The following is a 19,768-nucleotide window of genomic DNA, read 5'->3' on the forward strand; positions in this document are numbered from 1 at the left end:
GCTCTTTGCGCGCCCTTTTGGGTTAAGAACTCTCACTGGGTAAAATGGAGATCTGGCCCGCGGCTAGACTGCGCTTCCCAGCATGCCTTGCAGCCGGGCCGGGAGCCGGGACTTAGAGTGATGGGGAGCGCGCGGCGCTTTAGGCCGCGGCGTGGCTCGTAGAGGTGCAGGTGGAGCCCGGGGCCTGGGGATCGCGGGCCGCGAGGGAGAAGATGGAAGCGTGGCGCTGTGTGAGGAGGGGCTACGGCCGCTGTGTGGTGGGCAGAGGCCGGTCAGTGCGGCGGTGCCGGGGGAGGAGGAAGGGGCGGGCGGCGGCGGGGCGGGGCGGGCCGGGGGAGGAAGGAGGAAGAGGGTCCGGGGCGGCCGGAGTCCGCCGCCTGGGCCTCGGGGCGCCGCGGGTGCGGAGCGGCGGCCCCGGCTCTGCGCGCGGGACCTGGAGGCGGCGCGCGGCGCACACGCGCCCTGGGTTTGTTTTTTGTTGGTGCATTGGTGTCTCTCCAGCTTTGGCCGCCTCTATACCAACCTTTACGATAGTTGCCACGTTCGCGTTCCATCTGTTTTACTTACTGGATATTTGTCTTTAAATCGACTCCCTAAAAAAAGAAGGGGGGTGCACCCCAACAGGCGTTGCCCTAAGTGGCGCCCGCCAAACCTTGGGTTTGATGTACTGATGATGGGGTTTGCTTGCCCAATAAACTTTAAAAGCAAGCACTTAGATCCTGCACGTCTAAAAGTTCAGTTGTGTAACCTGTGACACGGGCTCGTGTGCCACGTGTGAGAAGCACGGCACTGTATTATCACAGATGTCTTAGGGATCTGGTTTTAACTCCTGTAGGCCTAGGCTTGATGGCAATTCAGTTGAAGGATGTTTCCTGAGTATCAGCTGTGTTCCAGGCACTGTGCTAGGCGCATGTGAAGTCTGAAGTTAAACCTAGTAAGAAGGTTCTGACCCTGAAGGAGCGCAAGGTCTCACGAGAAAAATAAGACATCTGCCTAAATCGCTACAAATGAGAGAATGAGTATTATAGTTCGAGTTTTATATTTAAATACGGTAGCCTTTTAGGATAAGAACTGCATGGACCAAGTGCCCAAATATCTATGGTTTTTGTAGTTGTCGCAAAGCAAGATGCTGTGCCCGTGCCATGCCTTTAAAGATTGACATGATAGTTGAGTTGATTTTAGAGAAGTTTGAGACCACATAAACTACAAGTATATATGATGAAAAATTAAACGTTAAGATGGAAAGTAACATAAAAGTCAAATCACAGTGAATGCAATTTAAGCAAAATTCCATTAGTGATAGAAGTGTTCATTATTGACACTATCTTAGAAATTTACTTATAATGAAACATAGAGGAAAGGATAAACTCCTCTGAATCATAACACTTTGTGGACCTGCACATGGTAGAGTAAGAACACCACTTAAGCTCCGTAATGTTTGGGAACCTGAGAGAGAGCAACATTTCAAAAATAATCTTAGCACTACTTAGATATTTGGGGTGATAGGTTAAAGTAATGCTTTTGGCTTTGGAGTATTGGTAAATTCTTAGTAACCTTTACCCTCTGTAGTTTCCCCCAAGCAAAAGAATAAGAAAGAAAAAAGAAAATGTAAAAACAAGTTGTCCACCCACTGATGGGCAAGATAGATAGTTTTGTGAAGTGTGATAGGCTTTTGTTTTCTTAGCTTTATACATGTTTGTGGAAAGTCTAACTTTAGCATAAAAACTCGAGAAACATGTTTTTGCTCTAAATTCAAGTTGGAGGAGAGATTAATTGTAGGCTGATATGTGTTTCATATTCTATTTAAATATTGAACATATTATGGGTGTTATTTTCCTGTTGAGTTTTTGGTGCTAGAAAGCTCCTCTGGTACTAGTTTGATGCTTAATCTGGCATTTTGAGGGGCATTTTCTTGTTAAGTATTTAGCATGCCATTTGTGGTCATTTAGGGTGAGAGTGTTGGGTATTGATGCTAATAGTTATACCATCCATGCTTTCCCCTTCACAGATTTTAAATACTATTTTTTACTTTCTTTTGAGGAAATAGATTTGTCTACTATAGATGAAGAAAAAGTGGTGCCTCAAGGAGTGTATTTATTTCTTTTAGATACTCCATGTTTTCCCATCACCCGAAGAGTCTGGGCAGAGACTGGACCACACCGTGGGAGAATCTGCAAAGGTGTTGCTGGAACAGACATATTTCTAGCTGTATGAGGTGGCCTGGACATTATTCTCGTGCTCCGTACCCATACTTCAGTAGTAGGCATTTCTCACTAAATTGGAGACCACCTTATTTGTTTGAGTCTAGAACTCAATTTCAATACAGTCACTGGAGACCTGACAACCTGAGCCAGACATCCTTGCTTCATCTTTCTAGTTACGTCATGAACTCTGAGGGAGATGAGCCTTCATCAAAACGAAGAAAACACCAAGGTAAAGGTGACATTTATCTTGTTGAAGGAATAGACATGTATAATAGACTACGTTGAAGCTTTTATATCTAATTCTTAAAACCTCATGCAGGTTTTAGAGATGTTCAGTGTTTATTTTTAGCTAGTAATTTTCTATTAGCAAAGAATAAATTCTTTTAAAACTGAAGTCTTTATTTTTCAGTTAACTGTGTTTCTGGCTACAAAAATAAAAGTGACCTTATAAATAGAATAAAGTTGGAAAGAAATAGAGAAATAGATTAAAACACTAAATTTAATTTGAGAATAATTTTTCCATCCTGTGTTTTTTGAAACAAGTCCCTTCAGGAGTTAGAAATTGTATATTTTCTTGGAAGTCACAGATGTAAAAAAAGAAAAGTTTATTTATTTATTTATTTATTTATTTATTTATTTATTTATTTATTTATTTGGTGGTACTGGGGTTCCTGGAAGTCCTACGTCCGGGCTACACTCCCAGACCTATTTTATATTTTTGAAATAGGGTCTCTTAATCCAGCGCAGCTCCTGTCTCTGCCTCCCAAGCACGGGGATCACAAGTGTGCGCCACCACGCCCAGCTCAGAAAAATTTATTTTAATGCTATTTTTTTTTTGGTGGTGGTGGTACTGGGGTTCCTGGAAACCCTTCTACCTCCGGGCTACACTCCAGACCTATTCTATACTTTTATTTGGAAACAAGGTCTCTTAAGCCGCGATCTTCCTGTTTCCACCTCCCAAGCGTGGGGATTACAAGCATGCACCACCACACCTGGCCAATGCTTTTTGTGTGTGTGTGTGTGTGGTATTAGAGATGGAACCCAGGGGCTTTCTACCCCCAAGCTGCACTTCCAGACTTATTTTTTATAATTTATTTGGAAACAAGGTTTCACTAAGTTGTTGAGAGCCTCACTTAAAGAGCTGAGGCTGGCTTCAAACCTGTGTGATCTTTCTGTCTCAGCCTCCCAAGTTCTGGGATTACAAGTGTGGGCCACCACCCCTGGCTTAATGCTAAATTTTTTATATATAAGACAAAGATTAGCCAGGCATGGTGGTGTATGCTTGTAATCCCAGTGCTTGGGAAGCTGAGACAGGAGGATCGCAGGTTCTCGGCCAGGCTCAATAACTTGTGAGGCCTTCTGCAACTTAGACCTTGTTTCTAAATAAAGAATAAAGTAGGGCTGAGGGTATAGCTCAGAGGTACAACTCCTCTCCGTCCCCCCTCCCTGGGTTCAATCCTCAGTACCACACACGCAGAGAAAAAAGACTTAAGATTCCTTTAAGTAGAAACAATAGAAAATGAAGCATACATGGTGGCTCTCACCTACGGTAGGAGGAGCACAAGTCTGAGGCCAGCTTGGGCAGGTTAGTGAGACCCTGTTGTCAAAATAAAAAGGACTAAACTAAGGGTGTAGCTCAGTGGTAAAGTACTTGTGGGTTCAGTTCCCAGTAACACACACATACACACCCCAACAAAAAGAAAGAAAATTATGAAAGACATTTTCTTACAGAATGAGATTTTTATTATGTTTGTATTTCTCAAATTGGGGTCTATAGATAGGATCTTGAGAGTCTGTCAGAATTATCTTTTAGAAATGGAACCACATCTTATTCAACTCTGAGAAAGTCTTTTGAAATATGTTGACTACGTCTGTATTTCTCATGTTCTTTTTACTCTACACAATTAACTAGATTCCTTCTGCCACCAGCCCTGCCAGTATCCCCTCCCACTCCAACCTCCTATAAGTTTTAAGTGAGGTGTCTAAGTAGAATTTGGAATTGTCTTTCTTACTCAGTTGTAGTTTTCAGTGTAAATAAGTTCTCTGTGTAGGTGTGCAGGGAGCTGACATAGAAGTCTGTCAAAGGAAGATGTTAAGAGTGTGTCTCAGCCAGAAGTCAGAGCTAGAATTAGTGCTATTCAGATTCTTCTGCCTTTGTTACTAGAGTGCAGTGTCCAGGCTTCAGCTGGGTTCTAGGCGGAGTTTTTTAACACATGTTCAATTAAGTATATAATTATTGCAACATAACAAGAAAGAATGTACTTAGAAAAACCAAACACATAAGTAGAAATTTTAAGCATTCAAAAGTGAAAATCTATTTGTATGATACTTAACCATAGTATATGGAGATAAACATTTATTTGAATGAACTTAAGATATTTAGAGGCTTTAAAATTAGGTTCCTAAGCACAATTCATGATTTTTAAATCCACATCTGTATGATGACCTCAGATTGCTTTTCATTTATATATTTGTTACCCATCAGGTTAGCACACCCTTTTTTTTTTTTTTTTTTTTGGTGGTACTGGGGGTAGAACCCAGAGACTTTCTACTTCTGGGCTATACTCCCAGACCCATTTTATATTTTATTTGGAAACAGGGTCTCACTAAGTTGCTGAGAGCCTCACTAAGTAGCTGAGGCTGGCTTCGAACCTGCGTGATCCTCCTGTCTCAGCCTCCCAAGTGCGGGGATTACAAGCGTGCACCACCACGCCCGGCAAGCACACACCTTTTTATACTCTTATAAATATGGTTTGCTCTCAGATGGAGATAAGGCCTGGTGACATAAGTATGGGCCTAGAAACCTATTCCTACCCTAATTTCTGCTCCACCAGTAGTTGTGTGAACTTGGAGAGGTGACTTGACCTCGTTGGTCCTTGGATTCCTAATATAGAATAGTGCCTACTTTGAAAGTCCATTTAGGATGAAGTGAGGTATGTCAAAGTGCCTAACACACTGTTGGCTTCATAGTAGGTACTCAGAAAATTGTGGTGGTGGTGTTTTCCCTTTAATGAATGGGGAATTACATTTACAAACTGATAATCTTTTATTGCAACCTGACTCTTTATATGTCCATTCTTCCTAGGTATTGTGAATAAGGAAAAGGCTCTTCGTTAAGCCATATTTGTGACTAATACTTTTCAATCAAGAGAACAGCATTGCTAACTTGCCTATCACTTTAAAGTGGTATTTGAAGGACTTATGTGACACAATTATGACTTTTTAATTAGGCACCCCAAAAACCTGATAAGGCCTATTGCTTACTTTCTTTGATTCATCTATCTTCTCTGCTGTGATCACCTTGTTCCTCCTGACATGGAAGGTATATATGCTTTTGCAGTGTGAATTTGTGTTGTAAAATATATGAAAGCCAAAGGCTATCCACTGTCAGTGGTTTTCACATTGTCTTTTATGGAACCCAAACATTGGAACATATATATGTACATTTATCAAAAGCAGGTGTGGTCAGGATAAAATGTGGACTTGCCCCATCATCCCAGACATGCCAGAGATTGGTGTTTCATGACATAAAAAGCCAACGAGGAAGGGTTCTTCCAGTTATAGATGTTTGAAAGCCACTGTATTAATCACATAATCCAGTGGTCCTGATGATTTAAAAGTAGAATTTCAAAGGTTTGGTTTACAAATTCATTCCCGAGACCATAAAAACCTTAATGCATTCATATGTTCTTACATGTACTTTATGTGTTAGGAACTATGAACAAGTCTTTTAGAAACCCATCTTTCATATTTAATGTGGCAGTAGTGTTAGTAGTCATAAGTGTTAGGCTTATGAGAGCTTACATTTTGTTTGCATGACTAGAGCCTTTTCTATCTCATATACGTATGAAGACTGATTCGTAGCTAAAAATCATCATAGATAATCCCTAGTTTATGAATGGTGTTCTATAAATCTAAAAGTAGCTCTTTGAGAGCTACTTTGGGCATAGGACAAGCTCAAGGCAAAATTGTGTAATGGTTAAAGCTTAACTTGGTTTTGTTTCCTTTTTTTAATTTACCCTTTTAGTACCTTTATGATATCATAAGTCTCCAACTTCTTTATTCTATTGAGACCTCAGTAGCCATACAAATTATCTTTCTCTTGTATCTGCTCATCAAAATTTCTATTCCCTCAGTTCAGCAGATATCTGATTCTTAGATATTGAGGAGAGCAGACTGATTAAGCTAATTTACCAGAAGGTATTTTAAAGCTAATTACTTCCCTGGCAGTTTAGTGTATTGATATTTTCATTGCCAATATGTAATTATTGTAGAATATTTGGATAAGTCTACTATAGTCCTACTACTAAGAAATAACAATTTAAAAAAATACTAGTGTATTCTTTTAGTTTTTTCACTCTTCATATAAAGAATATTTTAACCTCAATTCAATTTTTACTTGGTAGAGTTTTAAGCATTTTAACTGAGTGAATTGAAAACCTTCATGCAGGATAGGAGGTATTCTAGAGCTGAGATTTTTTCATGTAATCTAGCTTGGAAGTCCATTTCCAAATCTGTTCTTTCCCTGTTATTTGTTTCCCCTTCTTTTGAGCTCATAGATTCGCTAAAAGTTTCACATTTTCCTTCATGGCATCCAGGACAGTAAGGAGTATCCTTTTTAATGGTGGGGTGAGGGACACAAGATCATTTGAATGATCATTTTCTATCTTAAGGACTACCTCTAATTGCAGAATCTCATGCTTTTCTGTTTTCTTTTATCACTTTTTCAGAATATGTGATGTTTTTGCGGAGTATAAACTAAGACACATTCCTGGTTGTTGCATTTTAGGTTTGTCAGCCAGCCATTATCATTTACTAGCGTCCTGTAACTGTCACTTTTAACTTTTGCTTTGGTGTACACTAAAAAGATTTCTTTTGTTCATTTGGTTTGCACTGTTCCCCTTTGACATTTTAGACAATAAATGCTGTTTCCATATATTGCCGTTATATAGCCTTCTTTCACGTGTATACCGGAATTCTGAACTTAGAGTTGTATCTGGGAGCTTAATCATTTGATTATCTTACTAATGAAAATAAAATATGATGTGAAATTATCTCATTGTAAAACCCTTTGTGATATACACATGTGACATATAATATGATTATTATGGTTATAAAGTTACTAAACCATTTCCTAACCATAGGGAAGTGAAAAACTACAACCCTGTGTAGTTTCAGCTTTATTAGTACATACTCTCAACTTCAGAATGATTTGCTAGATCTTTTATTTTTTTTTTTTTTTTTTTTTTTTATTTTTTATTTTTTTTAATTAATTTATTTTTTAAATTGGTGCATTGTAGTCATATATCAATCACATTGGAGTACAAGACTTGAGAGGATATACAAGCACACATCATCCAATTAGCCCTCCTCCAGCCCCCGTCCCATTCCCTCCCCCTCCCTCCATCCCACACTTCTTTGGTGATTTACTTTGATACATTTGTTTATGTACCTCCTGCATTTTAAAGAGGCTCCGTCCTCCAGTATTACATACCCTCTGATTGATCACATTAGTTGCTTCACTATAGGGCCCTTTCTATAGCTCAACCTCTTCCTGTTGCCCTTTTCCTCCTAGTTATTGCTGATTAAGAGAAGCGTCTGATTTATATTTTCTGCGATATTTCTCTGTGCATGCTGCGTTGCAAGTACCAATCCCACTCTTGATGGTCCCAGTAGTGGCCTGGCTACTCAGTGGACTGATCCAGACCTCGCTGGCTCACGCAGCGGCCTTGCCTCATGGGAGGACCCAGTTCTGGTCTCACTGGCCCCTGAACCGGTCAAACCCCTAAGCTGGCTTTGGTCCCAACCTTGGAGGCCGCAGGAGTGAACTTGCCTCACACCAGGCTCCGATGCTGGCCATTGGCCCCTGCACCGGTCTAACCCCTTGGCAGGATTCCAATCCCAGCCTCGGAGGCCCCAACACTGGTAATGCCTCACGGCAGGCTCCGATGCCGGCCTCACTGGCCCCAGCACCGGCCTAACCCCTTGACAGGCTCTTATCCTGGCCTCAGAGGCCCCAGTACCGGCCTTGCCTCACGGCAGGCTCCGATGCCGGCCTCGCTGGCCCCAGCACCGGCCTAACCCCTCGGCAGGCTCTCAACCTGGCCTCGGAGGCCCCAGTACCGGCCTTGCCTCACGGCAGGCTCCGATGCCGGCCTCGCTGGCCCCAGCAGCGGCCTAACCCCTCGGCAGGCTCCGATCCCGGCCTCGGAGGCCCCAGCACTGGTCATGCCTCAAGGCAGGCTCCGATGCCGGCCTCGCTGGCCCCAGCACCGGCCTAGCCCCTTGGCAGGCTCTTATCCTGGCCTCGGAGGCCCCAGTACCGGCCTTGCCAAACGGCAGGCTCCGATGCCGGCCTCGCTGGCCCCAGCACCGGCCTAACCCCTCGGCATGCTCCGATCCCGGCCTCGGAGACCCCAGGACTGGTCATGCCTCACGGCAGGCTCCGCTGCCGGCCTCGTTGGCCCCAGCACCGGCCTAACCTCTCGGCAAGCTCTTATCCTGGCCTCGGAGGCCCCAGTACCGGCCTTGCCTCACGGCAGGCTCCGATGCCGGCCTCGCTGGCCCCAGCACCGGCCTAACCCCTCAGCAGGCTCTTATCCTGGCCTCGGAGGCCCCAGTACCGGCCTTGCCTCACGGCAGGCTCCGATGCCGGCCTCACTGGCCCCAGCAGCGGCCTAACCCCTCGGCAGGCTCCGATCCCGGCCTCAGAGGCCCCAGTACCGGCCTTGCCTCAAGGCAGGCTCCGATGCCGGCCTCGCTGGCCCCAGCACCGGCCTAACCCCTCGGCAGGCTCTTGTCCTGGCCTCGGAGGCCCCAGTACCGGCCCTGCCTCACGGCAGGCTCCGATGCCGGCTTCGCTGGCCCCAGCAGCGGCCTAACCCCTCGGCAGGCTCCGATCCCGGCCTCGCACTGGTCATGCCTCAAGGCAGGCTCCGATGCCGGCCTCGCTGGCCCCAGCACCGGCCTAGCCCCTTGGCAGGCTCTTATCCTGGCCTCGGAGGCCCCAGTTGCTAGATCTTTTAAAACTATTACAATAAACTGTTGTATACCCCTTGGCAATATAGCATCTTGCTACCTTTATAATCAATTTAATGATTATATTGCCATTTCTTAGGGGAAAACATTCTGCTCATTGACTATGAGAATTTTTAAAAAGCAAGATGATACACATATACAGGAAACCAAGTGGTCTCCTTATTAATTACATTTTGTGCAATATATTTTTAACAGGTGTGATAAAAAGGAATTGGGAATACATATTTAACCATAATAAAGAAAAAACGAAGATCCTAGAAGACAAAAATGTTGACCCCAAATGTGAAGACAGTGAGAACAAGTTTGACTTTTCAGTGATGTCCTATAACATACTTTCACAAGATTTATTGGAAGATAATTCACATCTTTATAGACACTGTCGACGGCCATTGTTACACTGGAGTTTTAGGTTTCCCAATATTCTGAAAGAAATTAAACACTTTGATGCAGATGTAAGTGCAAAATATGATCAAGGAAAAGTTAGGTTAAATGTGTCATTTGTGTATTTGTGAATAAAGTAGTTTTATCCATTTGGTTTGTGGGGTAAAAATGGAAGATGTTAAAGAATAGAGATGGAATAAATGTTTGCTAATGACTTGGGACAAATAATCATCTGATCTAACTTTTTATTTTTTTTTTTAAAAAGGAGCCAAACGCCAGTTTTGAGACAAGGACTGGCAACATTAAGTAAATATTTTCTTTGATTTGGGATTTCATTAATTCATACAAAAATCTCATCTAAATGGTAGCATTCAAAGAAATCAACCTCTATTTAAAAAATCTAAAAGATTAGTACTAAAGAACATGTACATTCAGGAAAGATAGCCTGACTTGTAAATTAAAAACATTTGGGCAGTATATCAGTTTTGGATAGTATGAGAGCTCCTTATCATCAAATACTAGGATTTTGAATTAATCAAGTTTTAAAACATTAATTTGCTAGATCTATAAATAATAAGAAAAAAGGACTGTATGTCTTTTATTTCAACTCTAATCAGGTTTAGAATTTTAGAAGCCTGTTTTTAAAGATAAAAGCACCAGAGCTGGGCATGGTGGCGTACGCTTGTAATCCCTGCGCTTGGGAGGCGGAGACAGGAGGATTGCGCAGGTTCGAAGCCAGCCTCGCTGGCTTAAGAGACCCTGCTTCCAAATTTAAAAAATGTATAAAAATAGAGCTGGGAGTGTAGCCCAGAGGTAGAAGGAACCCCAGTACCACCAAAATAAATAAACAAAGCATTACAAAATTCATGTTTGCATTTCTGTGTTTTAATTCAAGCCATTTTTCTTCCAAGGTACTCTGTTTGCAAGAAGTTCAAGAAGATCATTATGGAACAGAAATCAGGCCAAGTTTGGAATCATTGGGTACAATGTAACTTTTATTTTAGCCAAATTTACTTTTGAAGATTTGGATGTTATTAGAGCATAATTTGTTAAACAGATGCATGACATATGTGGACTAAAAATCTTACTTTTAAAAATGTATTGTTTATTTCAAGAAGAAAAGGATTGAGGTATTTCAGTGGGAAACATATTAATATGTAACTCTAATTCAGAGGTACATTGGAACCTCATAATAGCTCCTTTTTATGCGAGTTGCTCTGCCTACTGCTGAGAGTCTGAGCTCTACAAGATCAGGGGCCATTCTACCTCGTTCCTCATTACAATAGCAGGGTCTGCCAGTGCCTAATGGTTAAACACCTATTTGATAGAGAAACTTACCTAGACATAGGTCACATCAGTTTGATAAATGTGTCTGCTATTCATTCAGTCAGCAAATATTTTTTGAGTGCCTGCTGTATACTATATTATTGTTCTAGACAATGGAGTAATGATAGTTTTCTGGAGAAAAGCAAGAAAATAGAGTGAGTGAGATTTAAATTTTAAGCGCAACAATCAGACAAAGCAGTATTGACCAAAGACTTGAAGGAGGTAAAGGAACAATGCCCTGAGCTTTCCAAGCAGCAAAAATAACAAGAAGGCCCTTATATTGGAATGTGTTAAGGCAAGGGAGGAAGCTAATGTGGTTGGAATAGCATGACGGGGAAAGAAGTTCAGGTAAAAAGGTTGGAATGGGGTGGGGAGAGGGGGTAGAGTCTCACAAGGCCTTTCTGTCATTGTCAACACTGAGTTTTACCAGGTTGGAATTGACGGTATTAGTGCACTAGCATCTTAAGGATTTCAGTCTGCCAGTGAAGAAACCTATTAAACCCAGAGCTAAACTTGATTCCAACACATACTAGCATCCTCTATTATTAATGTTTTACAGACTACCCTTTGGTAAACATCATTCAGAAATATTAGCAAAGCTATGTTTTGATATATATGTATGTAAACAGTCCCTTATTTTAAATTCACTTTTTTCTTGTAGGTTATCACTGTGAATATAAAATGCGGACAGGAAGAAAGCCTGATGGCTGTGCCATTTGCTTCAAACATTCCAAATTTTCACTCTTATCAGTGAACCCAGTAGAATTCTTCCGCCCTGATATTCCTTTGTTGGACAGAGACAATATTGGATTAGTTTTACTCTTGCAGCCCAAAATTCCATTTGCTACCTCTCCCTCGATCTGTGTAGCTAATACACATCTGTTGTATAACCCAAGGCGAGGTGATATCAAGCTGACACAACTGGCAATGCTGCTGGCAGAGATATCTAGTGTTGCCCATCAGAAAGATGGCAGCGTCTGCCCTATCATTATGTGTGGTGACTTTAATTCTGTTCCTGGTTCTCCACTCTATAGCTTCATAAAGGAAGGAAAATTGAATTATGAAGGACTTGCCATAGGAAAGGTGAGTGCTCACATAGTCATCTTTAGGAGGTGGACTTAGTTACTCTGTTCATCGGAATGTGAAGACAGTCCCACGGGGCTGTTAAAAAGCCCTGGGTGACCTAGTACCTGGTCTTACCAATCTGTGATGAGTTTCCACAACAACTACTAAGTGATTTTCTTTATTTGGTTTAATTTCATCTTGTCCATTATATCTGTGTTAACATTTTGCTTGGGGGAATTAACAGGCAGCAAAAAGGGGTGAGGAAGCGTGGAGAAAAATGTATTGACAGACCAGATACCTCACAGATAAGGGACCGTTCACGAGGAGGCAAGATAGACGCTAATGCTGGTGTGGGAAATAAGTTAGCAAAAGAGTAATTTAATATTCACATGTAAATTTTCCCTTATATAATGATGCTTTAATTTTTAGCTTAGAAAAATTTGTCTCATGTTACTGTTTTTATTGTGCTTTTCTCTGTTTACTCTAGATCATTTGATCTCCAGTAAACTTAGCCAAAATAATCTTTCTACTACTAGGTTTTTGAGTGATAGTTTTAAGTTTTAAAAGAATTAATTTCAGCCAGGTGTGGTGGCCCACGCTTGTAATCTGGTACTTGGAAGGCTGAGACAGAAGGATCACAGGTATGCAGCCAGCCTTAGCTACTTTAGTGAGGCCCACTGCAACTTAGTGAGAACTTGTTTCAAAATAAAGAATAAAAAAATAGGGCTAGGGGTGTAGCTCAGAGGTAGAATGCTCCTAGGTTCCATCCTCAGTGCTGCAAATAAAATAAAATAAAAATTTAAAAATAAAGAAATTAGTTTCTCTTAGTATTTGACATAATAGGAACTATATTGCAGGTACCAAAACAAAAAGGGAGAGGCAATATTAGTCCAAAGCTGTAGATCCTTTGGATTTTCACATTAGAGAAAAACATGTGTAGGAAAAGACTTATTTTCATATAAAGTTAAGTGTTTTCTGAACTGTATTTAAACATTGAATTTTATAAGCACAAATAATCAATATAAAGAATAAAGAATAGTATTCACCATTTTGGGTTACCTTTTATTTAAGACATATTTTTCAGTACATAAATTATAATCTATTTACTTAAGATACCTGTTGAAATTTTGTTTAGGTATCTGGCCAGGAACAGTCTTCACGGGGACAAAGAATTTTATCTATTCCAATTTGGCCCCCAAACCTAGGTATCTCACAGAACTGTGTGTATGAGGTACAGCAGGTACCAAAAGTAGAAAAGACAGGTAAGTGTTCACAGTACATTTTGGCAGTCTGCTGGACTCCTTTGAAGACATAAAACTAAATTTTTAAAGGGCTAACATCTTAGGCATGATTTTTATCTATATAAATATACATAGTTATTTCTCATTCTTTTTCTAAAGAGCTCTACATTTGCTTTTTTAAAGTTGAACTTCCAAAATTATAGCTGTATGAATTACTTGCATGTTGCCTTGGTGCTGTGTGTACTTTATTTTTCTAATTCTGGAGACCATCAAAACATAGACTCTAGGATAAAACATTTTATAGTACATCTATCTAAATTAGATAGGTCTTAAACATCATGTCACAAAACAGTATGCCAATATGATCAACACATTTCTCTGTTCTTATAGAGAGTGATCTGACACAGACTCAGCTCGAGAAAACAGAGGTCCTCGTGACAGCTGAAAAGTGAGTTCTGAAAAGCAATAGTAGACACTTCTTGACTTTAGTTGAATAAAATAACCAAAAAACACTTGGATAGAAAATAAAGATGATGATATTCTATACTGGTAAAGAGTGCTGGCTCCTAAGTCAAGTAGACATGAATTCTAATCCCAATACTTTTTTCCCGGTGTAATTTTGTGCAAGAAATTTGACATCTTTGAGGTTTGGTTTCCTTATCTATAATTTGGATTGTTGTGAAGATTCACAGAGACAGCATATAAAGCACAATATCTGATGCTTAGGCAGTGTTGTGAAAGGAAATATCTTGTTTGTGGACCTGAACCAGTTCAAGTACACTTTAAAATTTATTGTCATTTCATACTTACACAAAGGACAAGATTGCAGAATATCATCTTTCAGATTTCAAGAGGTTCCTCTTTTATTTGTTAGATCTTAAAATACCTGTTGAAATTTTGTTTAGGTATCTGGCCAGGAACAGTCTTATTGGAGACAAAGAATTTTATCTATTCCAATTTGGCCTCCAAACCTAGGTATCTCACAGAACTGTGTATGAGGTACAGCAGCTATATATCTTGTTTAGAGAAAATATTTTCTCATAAATAAGAACCTAGTAAGGAAGTGATTGTTAACGTAAAAAATTTAATATTTCACAAACCTTTCAAATACAGTAAAAACTTTCTTAATATTAACAAAGAAGAGCTGGGTGTGGTGGTGCATGCTTGTAATCCCAGCATTTGGGAGACCGAGACAGGAGGATCACGGTTGGCAGACAGCCTCAGCCGCTTAGTGAGGCCCTCTGCAACTTAGTGAGACCTGTTTCAAAATAAAAAAAAATAGGGCTGGAGGTATGCTAGGAGGTAGAATGCCCCTGGATTCCATTCCCAGTACCGTAAATGAATGAATGAGAGAAAAAAAGAAAGAGTGAGTGAGCCTGGTATGGGGGGGGGGGTATGTTTTAAGACAGCCTGAGCAACTTTATGAAACTGTGTCTCAAAAATTTAAAGACAGACAAAAAGAGGGCTGGGGATGTAGTTTGGTTCTCAGTAGTAGGATGCTTGCCTACCATGTGCAAGGCCATGGATTTGATTCCCAGTGCCGCTGCCGCCGCTGCCACCACACACACATACAACACACACACACACACACACACACACACACACACACACACTATAAAGAAAGCTCTAATCTGACTAACAAATAGTAAGATGTTAGTTTGCAGATCTGTTTATATTTAATAATGCTATAAATATAGTCCTTAAACAAAAAATTGTTTAGTTGGATGATGTTAATAGCACTTTGAAGGAAGTATCTTTATCCATTGATATATGAGCTCATTAAAAGCAAATCACATCTTTATCTGTGTCTGCTCAGTACTTTAGATGGTGCCTAAAATACTATATATTTGGTGTTTACTGGATGATTTTTTATGCCCTGAAATTTTTATTTTCCTTAGTAGCATAAATGATCCTTAAAATGCATGATGTGGTGGCACACTCCTGTTATCCCAGTACTTGAGAAGCTGAGACAGGAGGATTGCAGGTTCAAGGCCTGCCTCTGCAACTTAGTAAAACCCTGTTTCAAAATAAAAAATAAAAAGAGCTGACAGTGCAGCTGAATCATAGAGAACTCCTAAGTTCTACCCAAAGTGCCATAACAATAATAATAATAATAATAATAATAATACATGGTGTGCTATTAGGAAACAATCTTAAAACCTTTTCCTATAACATATATGAATTTGTAGTGTGAAATAACACTACCATTATAGAAGCTGTCTTAACCAGTTAAGTCCCAAGCATTCAAGTCTTTGAATATTTAAGTGAAATTGACACAGGTGCCTTAAAATTGGTTAGAAATTATAATTAGAGTTTATATGTCTTTTATATATATCAATTATAGGAAGAAGTAATTTTTTTTCAAATGCTATAATCAATTACCTATTAATTAGACCTCTGAAAACATACTAACAACATAGTTATTTCACAGTTACTGTAAGTGGAATATTTGTTACTTAAGTTTGTATAGGTGGCATACATCTGAAGTAAGGAGACAAAATGGGTAAGATGAAGCACAGAACTGTCTCATATGTCAGAGCAGCAGTTAGCAGAAGTATGGCCCTTCTGAAATCAGAAGTGTTAAGGGTTTGATTTTCTTTGTTAAAAACACAACCCAAAATATTGGAAGTTGTTTAAGAATACATTTTCATTATCACGTGGAGCTGCTCAAACATGTTATAAGTAACAAAAGCTTGTTGGCTTATTCATTACTGAGCTTTTCTTCCCCCCATATAGCCTTGTTCATGGGTTTGGGATATTATTGTATGAATAAATGCTTAATTATGATATGATTTATTTAAATAAACTTTGTTCTAACATCTGGTTTTAGTCTAAGATTCAAATGAAAAAGCACTTTAAATAGGAACTAGAGACATCATGAAAAACTTGTCAGATGCTAAGTACTTTCTCTTTTCACTTTAGATTGTCTTCACATTTACAGCACCATTTTAGCTTGTCATCTGTTTATTCACATTTCTGTTCCGACACTGGGATTCCAGAGGTGACTACATGTCATTCCAGAAGTGCCATAACTGTGGATTATATTTTCTACTCTGCAGAAAAGGAAGATGTTGCTGGGCACCCAGGTAAAGATTGCATGTAATATTAGTTCTACCAGAGAGCACGGTAGCCAAACTCCAAGGCCGAAGTTAAGAAAGCCTAACATCTAGGTGACATTCTAGATTTAAAGGTAAAATTATTTTTAAATAGACAAATTGGTAGTATATTTGGATAAATCAGTTATTTGCCTCCATATGATGGGGTAGACAGTAAAACAAAGCACATTATCACCTAAGAATTACATGCTCAGTTCTAAGATTCAGTTCCAGTTAGCTTCTGAGTTTTCTCTTTTACTGCCCTTTATACTTGCCATAAATTTACTGTTTTTCCTGTGATAGAAGCTGAGAATATTGTGAATAATCCTCATACGTTTTGTTAAGTTTTACTAGTGCATACTGCCTTCACTGTACAACCAGGCTTATGCTGCTAACAGAGGACAATTTTGTTAGTTGACCTTGACTGTGTTTTGTGTGTGTATGGTACTGGGGGTGGAACCCAGTGGTTTTTCTACCTCCGGGCTATACTCCCAGACCTATTTAGAAACAGGGTCTCACTAAGTTGCTTAGAGCCTCACTAAGTAGCTGAGGCTGGCTTCAAATCTGTACGATCCTTGATCCTCCTGCCTCAGCCTCCCAAGTGCTGGGATTACAAGTGTGTGCCACCCTGGCTGACCTTGACCTTTGAATACTGGATCTTTCTGAGAAAGAATGTCTGTAATATAACTGTGGTCAAAAAGGAAAGGTGAGTCATAGTGGTGGCGCACGCTTGTAATCCCAGCATTCGGGAGGCTGAGACAGGAGGATCGCGGTTTGCAGACAGTCTCAGCTACTTAGCAAGGCTCTTTGCAACCCAGTGAAACCCTGTTTCAAAAAAATATAAAGGCTATAAAATAGGACCGGGGGTGTAGCTTGGAAAAAGCAAAGTTGGCTGGACGTGGTGGCACACACTTGTAATATAATATCCCCATCATACCCCCCACCCCCCACCCCCGCTTAGGAGGCAGAGACAGGAGGATCGCACTGGTTGGGAGCCAGCCTCTCTGGTTTAAGAGACCCTGTTTCCAAATTAAAAAAATATATAAAATAGGTCTGGGAATGTAGCCCGGAGGTAGAAGGGCTTCCAGGAACCCCAGTACCCCACACACACACACACACACACACACACACACACACACACAAGCGAAGTTGATGACATCTTTCCATATATGACTCAGTGAAAATCAAGTTGTATACATTCATCAAAGGTCTAATATGGAAAAGAAAATTTAAAATAGCTGGAAATTTAAAAATATTATATTATATAGAACTTTTGGAAAACCTAAATGTAGGCAGTCTTTTTTTCTTTTCTAATTTTTCTTTTTCTTTTTTTTTTTTTTGTTGTTTTGTTTTATGTTTTTCCCCCTTCACTTTGGGGATTATCTTTTTTCTTTTTTTGTTATTGTTTTTGTGGTACTGGGTATTGAACCCAGGGACATTCCACCTCCAAGTTACACCCTCAGGTCTGTTTTATTTTGAAACAGGGTCTCATTGGGTTGCTGAAGGTCTCGCTAAGTTGCTGAGGCTGACTTCAAACCTGCAGTCCTCCTGTATCAGCCTCTCAGGTATTGGAATTACAGGCATGTGTACCACACCTGGCTTGGGAATTCTTTTATTAGTAACACTCAAGACATAGTTTATTCCTCCTGCTAACTCAACTACAAGATAAACTTGCTGCTTTGAATGTAGATTCTGGAAGATGTCATACTACAAAAGTTCACTAGGTGGCGGAAAAGTATCATGAATCAGCATCTCAAATTTCTTTATATCAGAAGCATGAACCAGGCTTGACTGTTCACTCCTGTAATCCAGCACTTGGGAACTTGAATCAGGAGGATCATAGATTTGAAGCCAGCCTCAGAAATTTAGCAAGCCTCTCAACAGTTTAGCAAAACCCTGTTTCAAAATTAAAAAAAATAAATAAAGACTGAGGGTATTGCTTGGAGATAGAATGTCCCTCGATTCCCTCTCCAGTACCCTCCCCCACCACACACACACACACATTCTGTTTTCTTTACTCCAGCCTGTGAGGACTGACTCTGGGACTAAATTCAGTCATATTCCCACATGGGTATGGTTAGATCTTCAATTTTGTACAATTACAAAGTGGTTGGTAGATGGATTTCTTAAGTAATTATTAATCTGAAAGTATTCTTAACGTGTTTATGCATTACATTAACATTTTCTTCAAAAGATTATTGCAGAACTTGAAATAGAAAAATAACTGATATAGAAATAATACATCTAAGAGTACTGTGAAGCCGGGTATGGTGGCGCACGCTTGTAATCCCAGTGCTTAGGAGGCTGAGACAAGAGGATCACACAGATTCGAAACCAGCCTCAGCTACATAGTGAGGCTCTCAGCAACTTAGTGAGACCCTGTTTCCAAATAAAATATAAAATAGGTCTGGGATTGTAGCCCGGAGGTCGAATGTCCCTGGATTTCATCCCCAGCACCACCCAAAAAAAAAAAAAATGTACTATGAGTTTGAGAGTTATGATTAAGAGTGTTTTGGTTTGTTTTCCTTTGCTTTGTTTTTTTTGTGGCACTTGGGATTGAACCCAGGTGCATTCTACCTCTGAGTTATACCCCTGGCCCTACTTTACTTTTTATTTTTAAACAGGGTCTCACTAAGTTGTAGAGGGCCTTGCTAAGTTGTTGAGGCTGCAATCTTCAGTCTTTGGAGTACTGAGGTTACAAGCATGTGCCACTATGTCTGGCTATAATTAAGTTCTAATTCAATAAAATTTAATCATATCCCCCAAATTATTTCATATTAGTCTTTCTGGAGGGGTCTCAAGTTCTATCTCATTTAGAAGAAAGGCTTGTAAGATTAATTTACAATAACCTGTTGACACAGTCTCACTAAACTTGTGTTTCTTTATGTAGGAGCTGAAGTTGCTTTGGTTGGTGGCTTGAAACTTCTTGCTAGACTCTCACTTCTTACAGAACAAGACTTATGGACTGTTAATGGACTTCCAAATGAAAATAACTCTTCAGATCATCTGCCTTTATTGGCTAAGTTCAGACTTGAGCTCTGACTCTTTGATTTTATGTATAATTTTTTCCACTTCATATTCTTTTTCAAAGGATGTAAAAATGTTCTTAAGCATTTGCATGTTTATTTTTGTGCTGTGGAGTTTCTGAAGAGGTTATGTTAAATATTTGCTTGAACAGGTATCAGAAGAAACAAGTTTACAGTTTTTTAATAATGAAAAAATATTTTCCTGATGAGATGTAAATATTGTAAAAAAATGTAAATATTTTTTATTCTAAATCTTGGTAAAATTGACATCTTCTTTAGTCCACTTAGTGAGGAATTTCATTTTGTAATTTTGGCAAGTTTAAAGTGGATTCAAGTATCTATGAGTTCCTGCAGACCACAAGTTGTTTCCTTTCCAGGAGGCCTGACTTCTT

The 19,768-nt window shown here is 39.9% G+C and overlaps 1 protein-coding gene across 2 annotated transcripts; it reads left to right on the forward strand.

The window, feature by feature from the left end:
- Positions 1 to 212: 212 nt before the first annotated feature.
- Positions 213 to 19,392, forward strand: ANGEL2 (angel homolog 2; the record flags this gene model as incomplete). 2 transcript variants are annotated; one of them, XM_080698565.1, is made up of 9 exons in its annotated part: positions 213 to 271; positions 2,108 to 2,439; positions 9,438 to 9,694; positions 10,535 to 10,604; positions 11,611 to 12,032; positions 13,150 to 13,276; positions 13,646 to 13,703; positions 16,178 to 16,341; positions 19,241 to 19,392. In XM_080698565.1, the coding sequence occupies 9 exons, from the start codon at positions 213 to 215 to the stop codon at positions 19,390 to 19,392; spliced, it is 1,641 nt and encodes a 546-aa protein (XP_080554691.1). The 2 variants fall into 2 exon arrangements, with proteins under 2 accessions (XP_080554691.1, XP_080554692.1); XM_080698566.1 differs by having other exon boundaries at positions 2,108 to 2,433.
- Positions 19,393 to 19,768: the final 376 nt, after the last annotated feature.

Source organism: Muscardinus avellanarius, assembly GCF_963383645.1.
Source record: "Muscardinus avellanarius genome assembly, chromosome: 7".
NCBI classification, from domain to species: Eukaryota; Metazoa; Chordata; class Mammalia; order Rodentia; family Gliridae; genus Muscardinus; species Muscardinus avellanarius.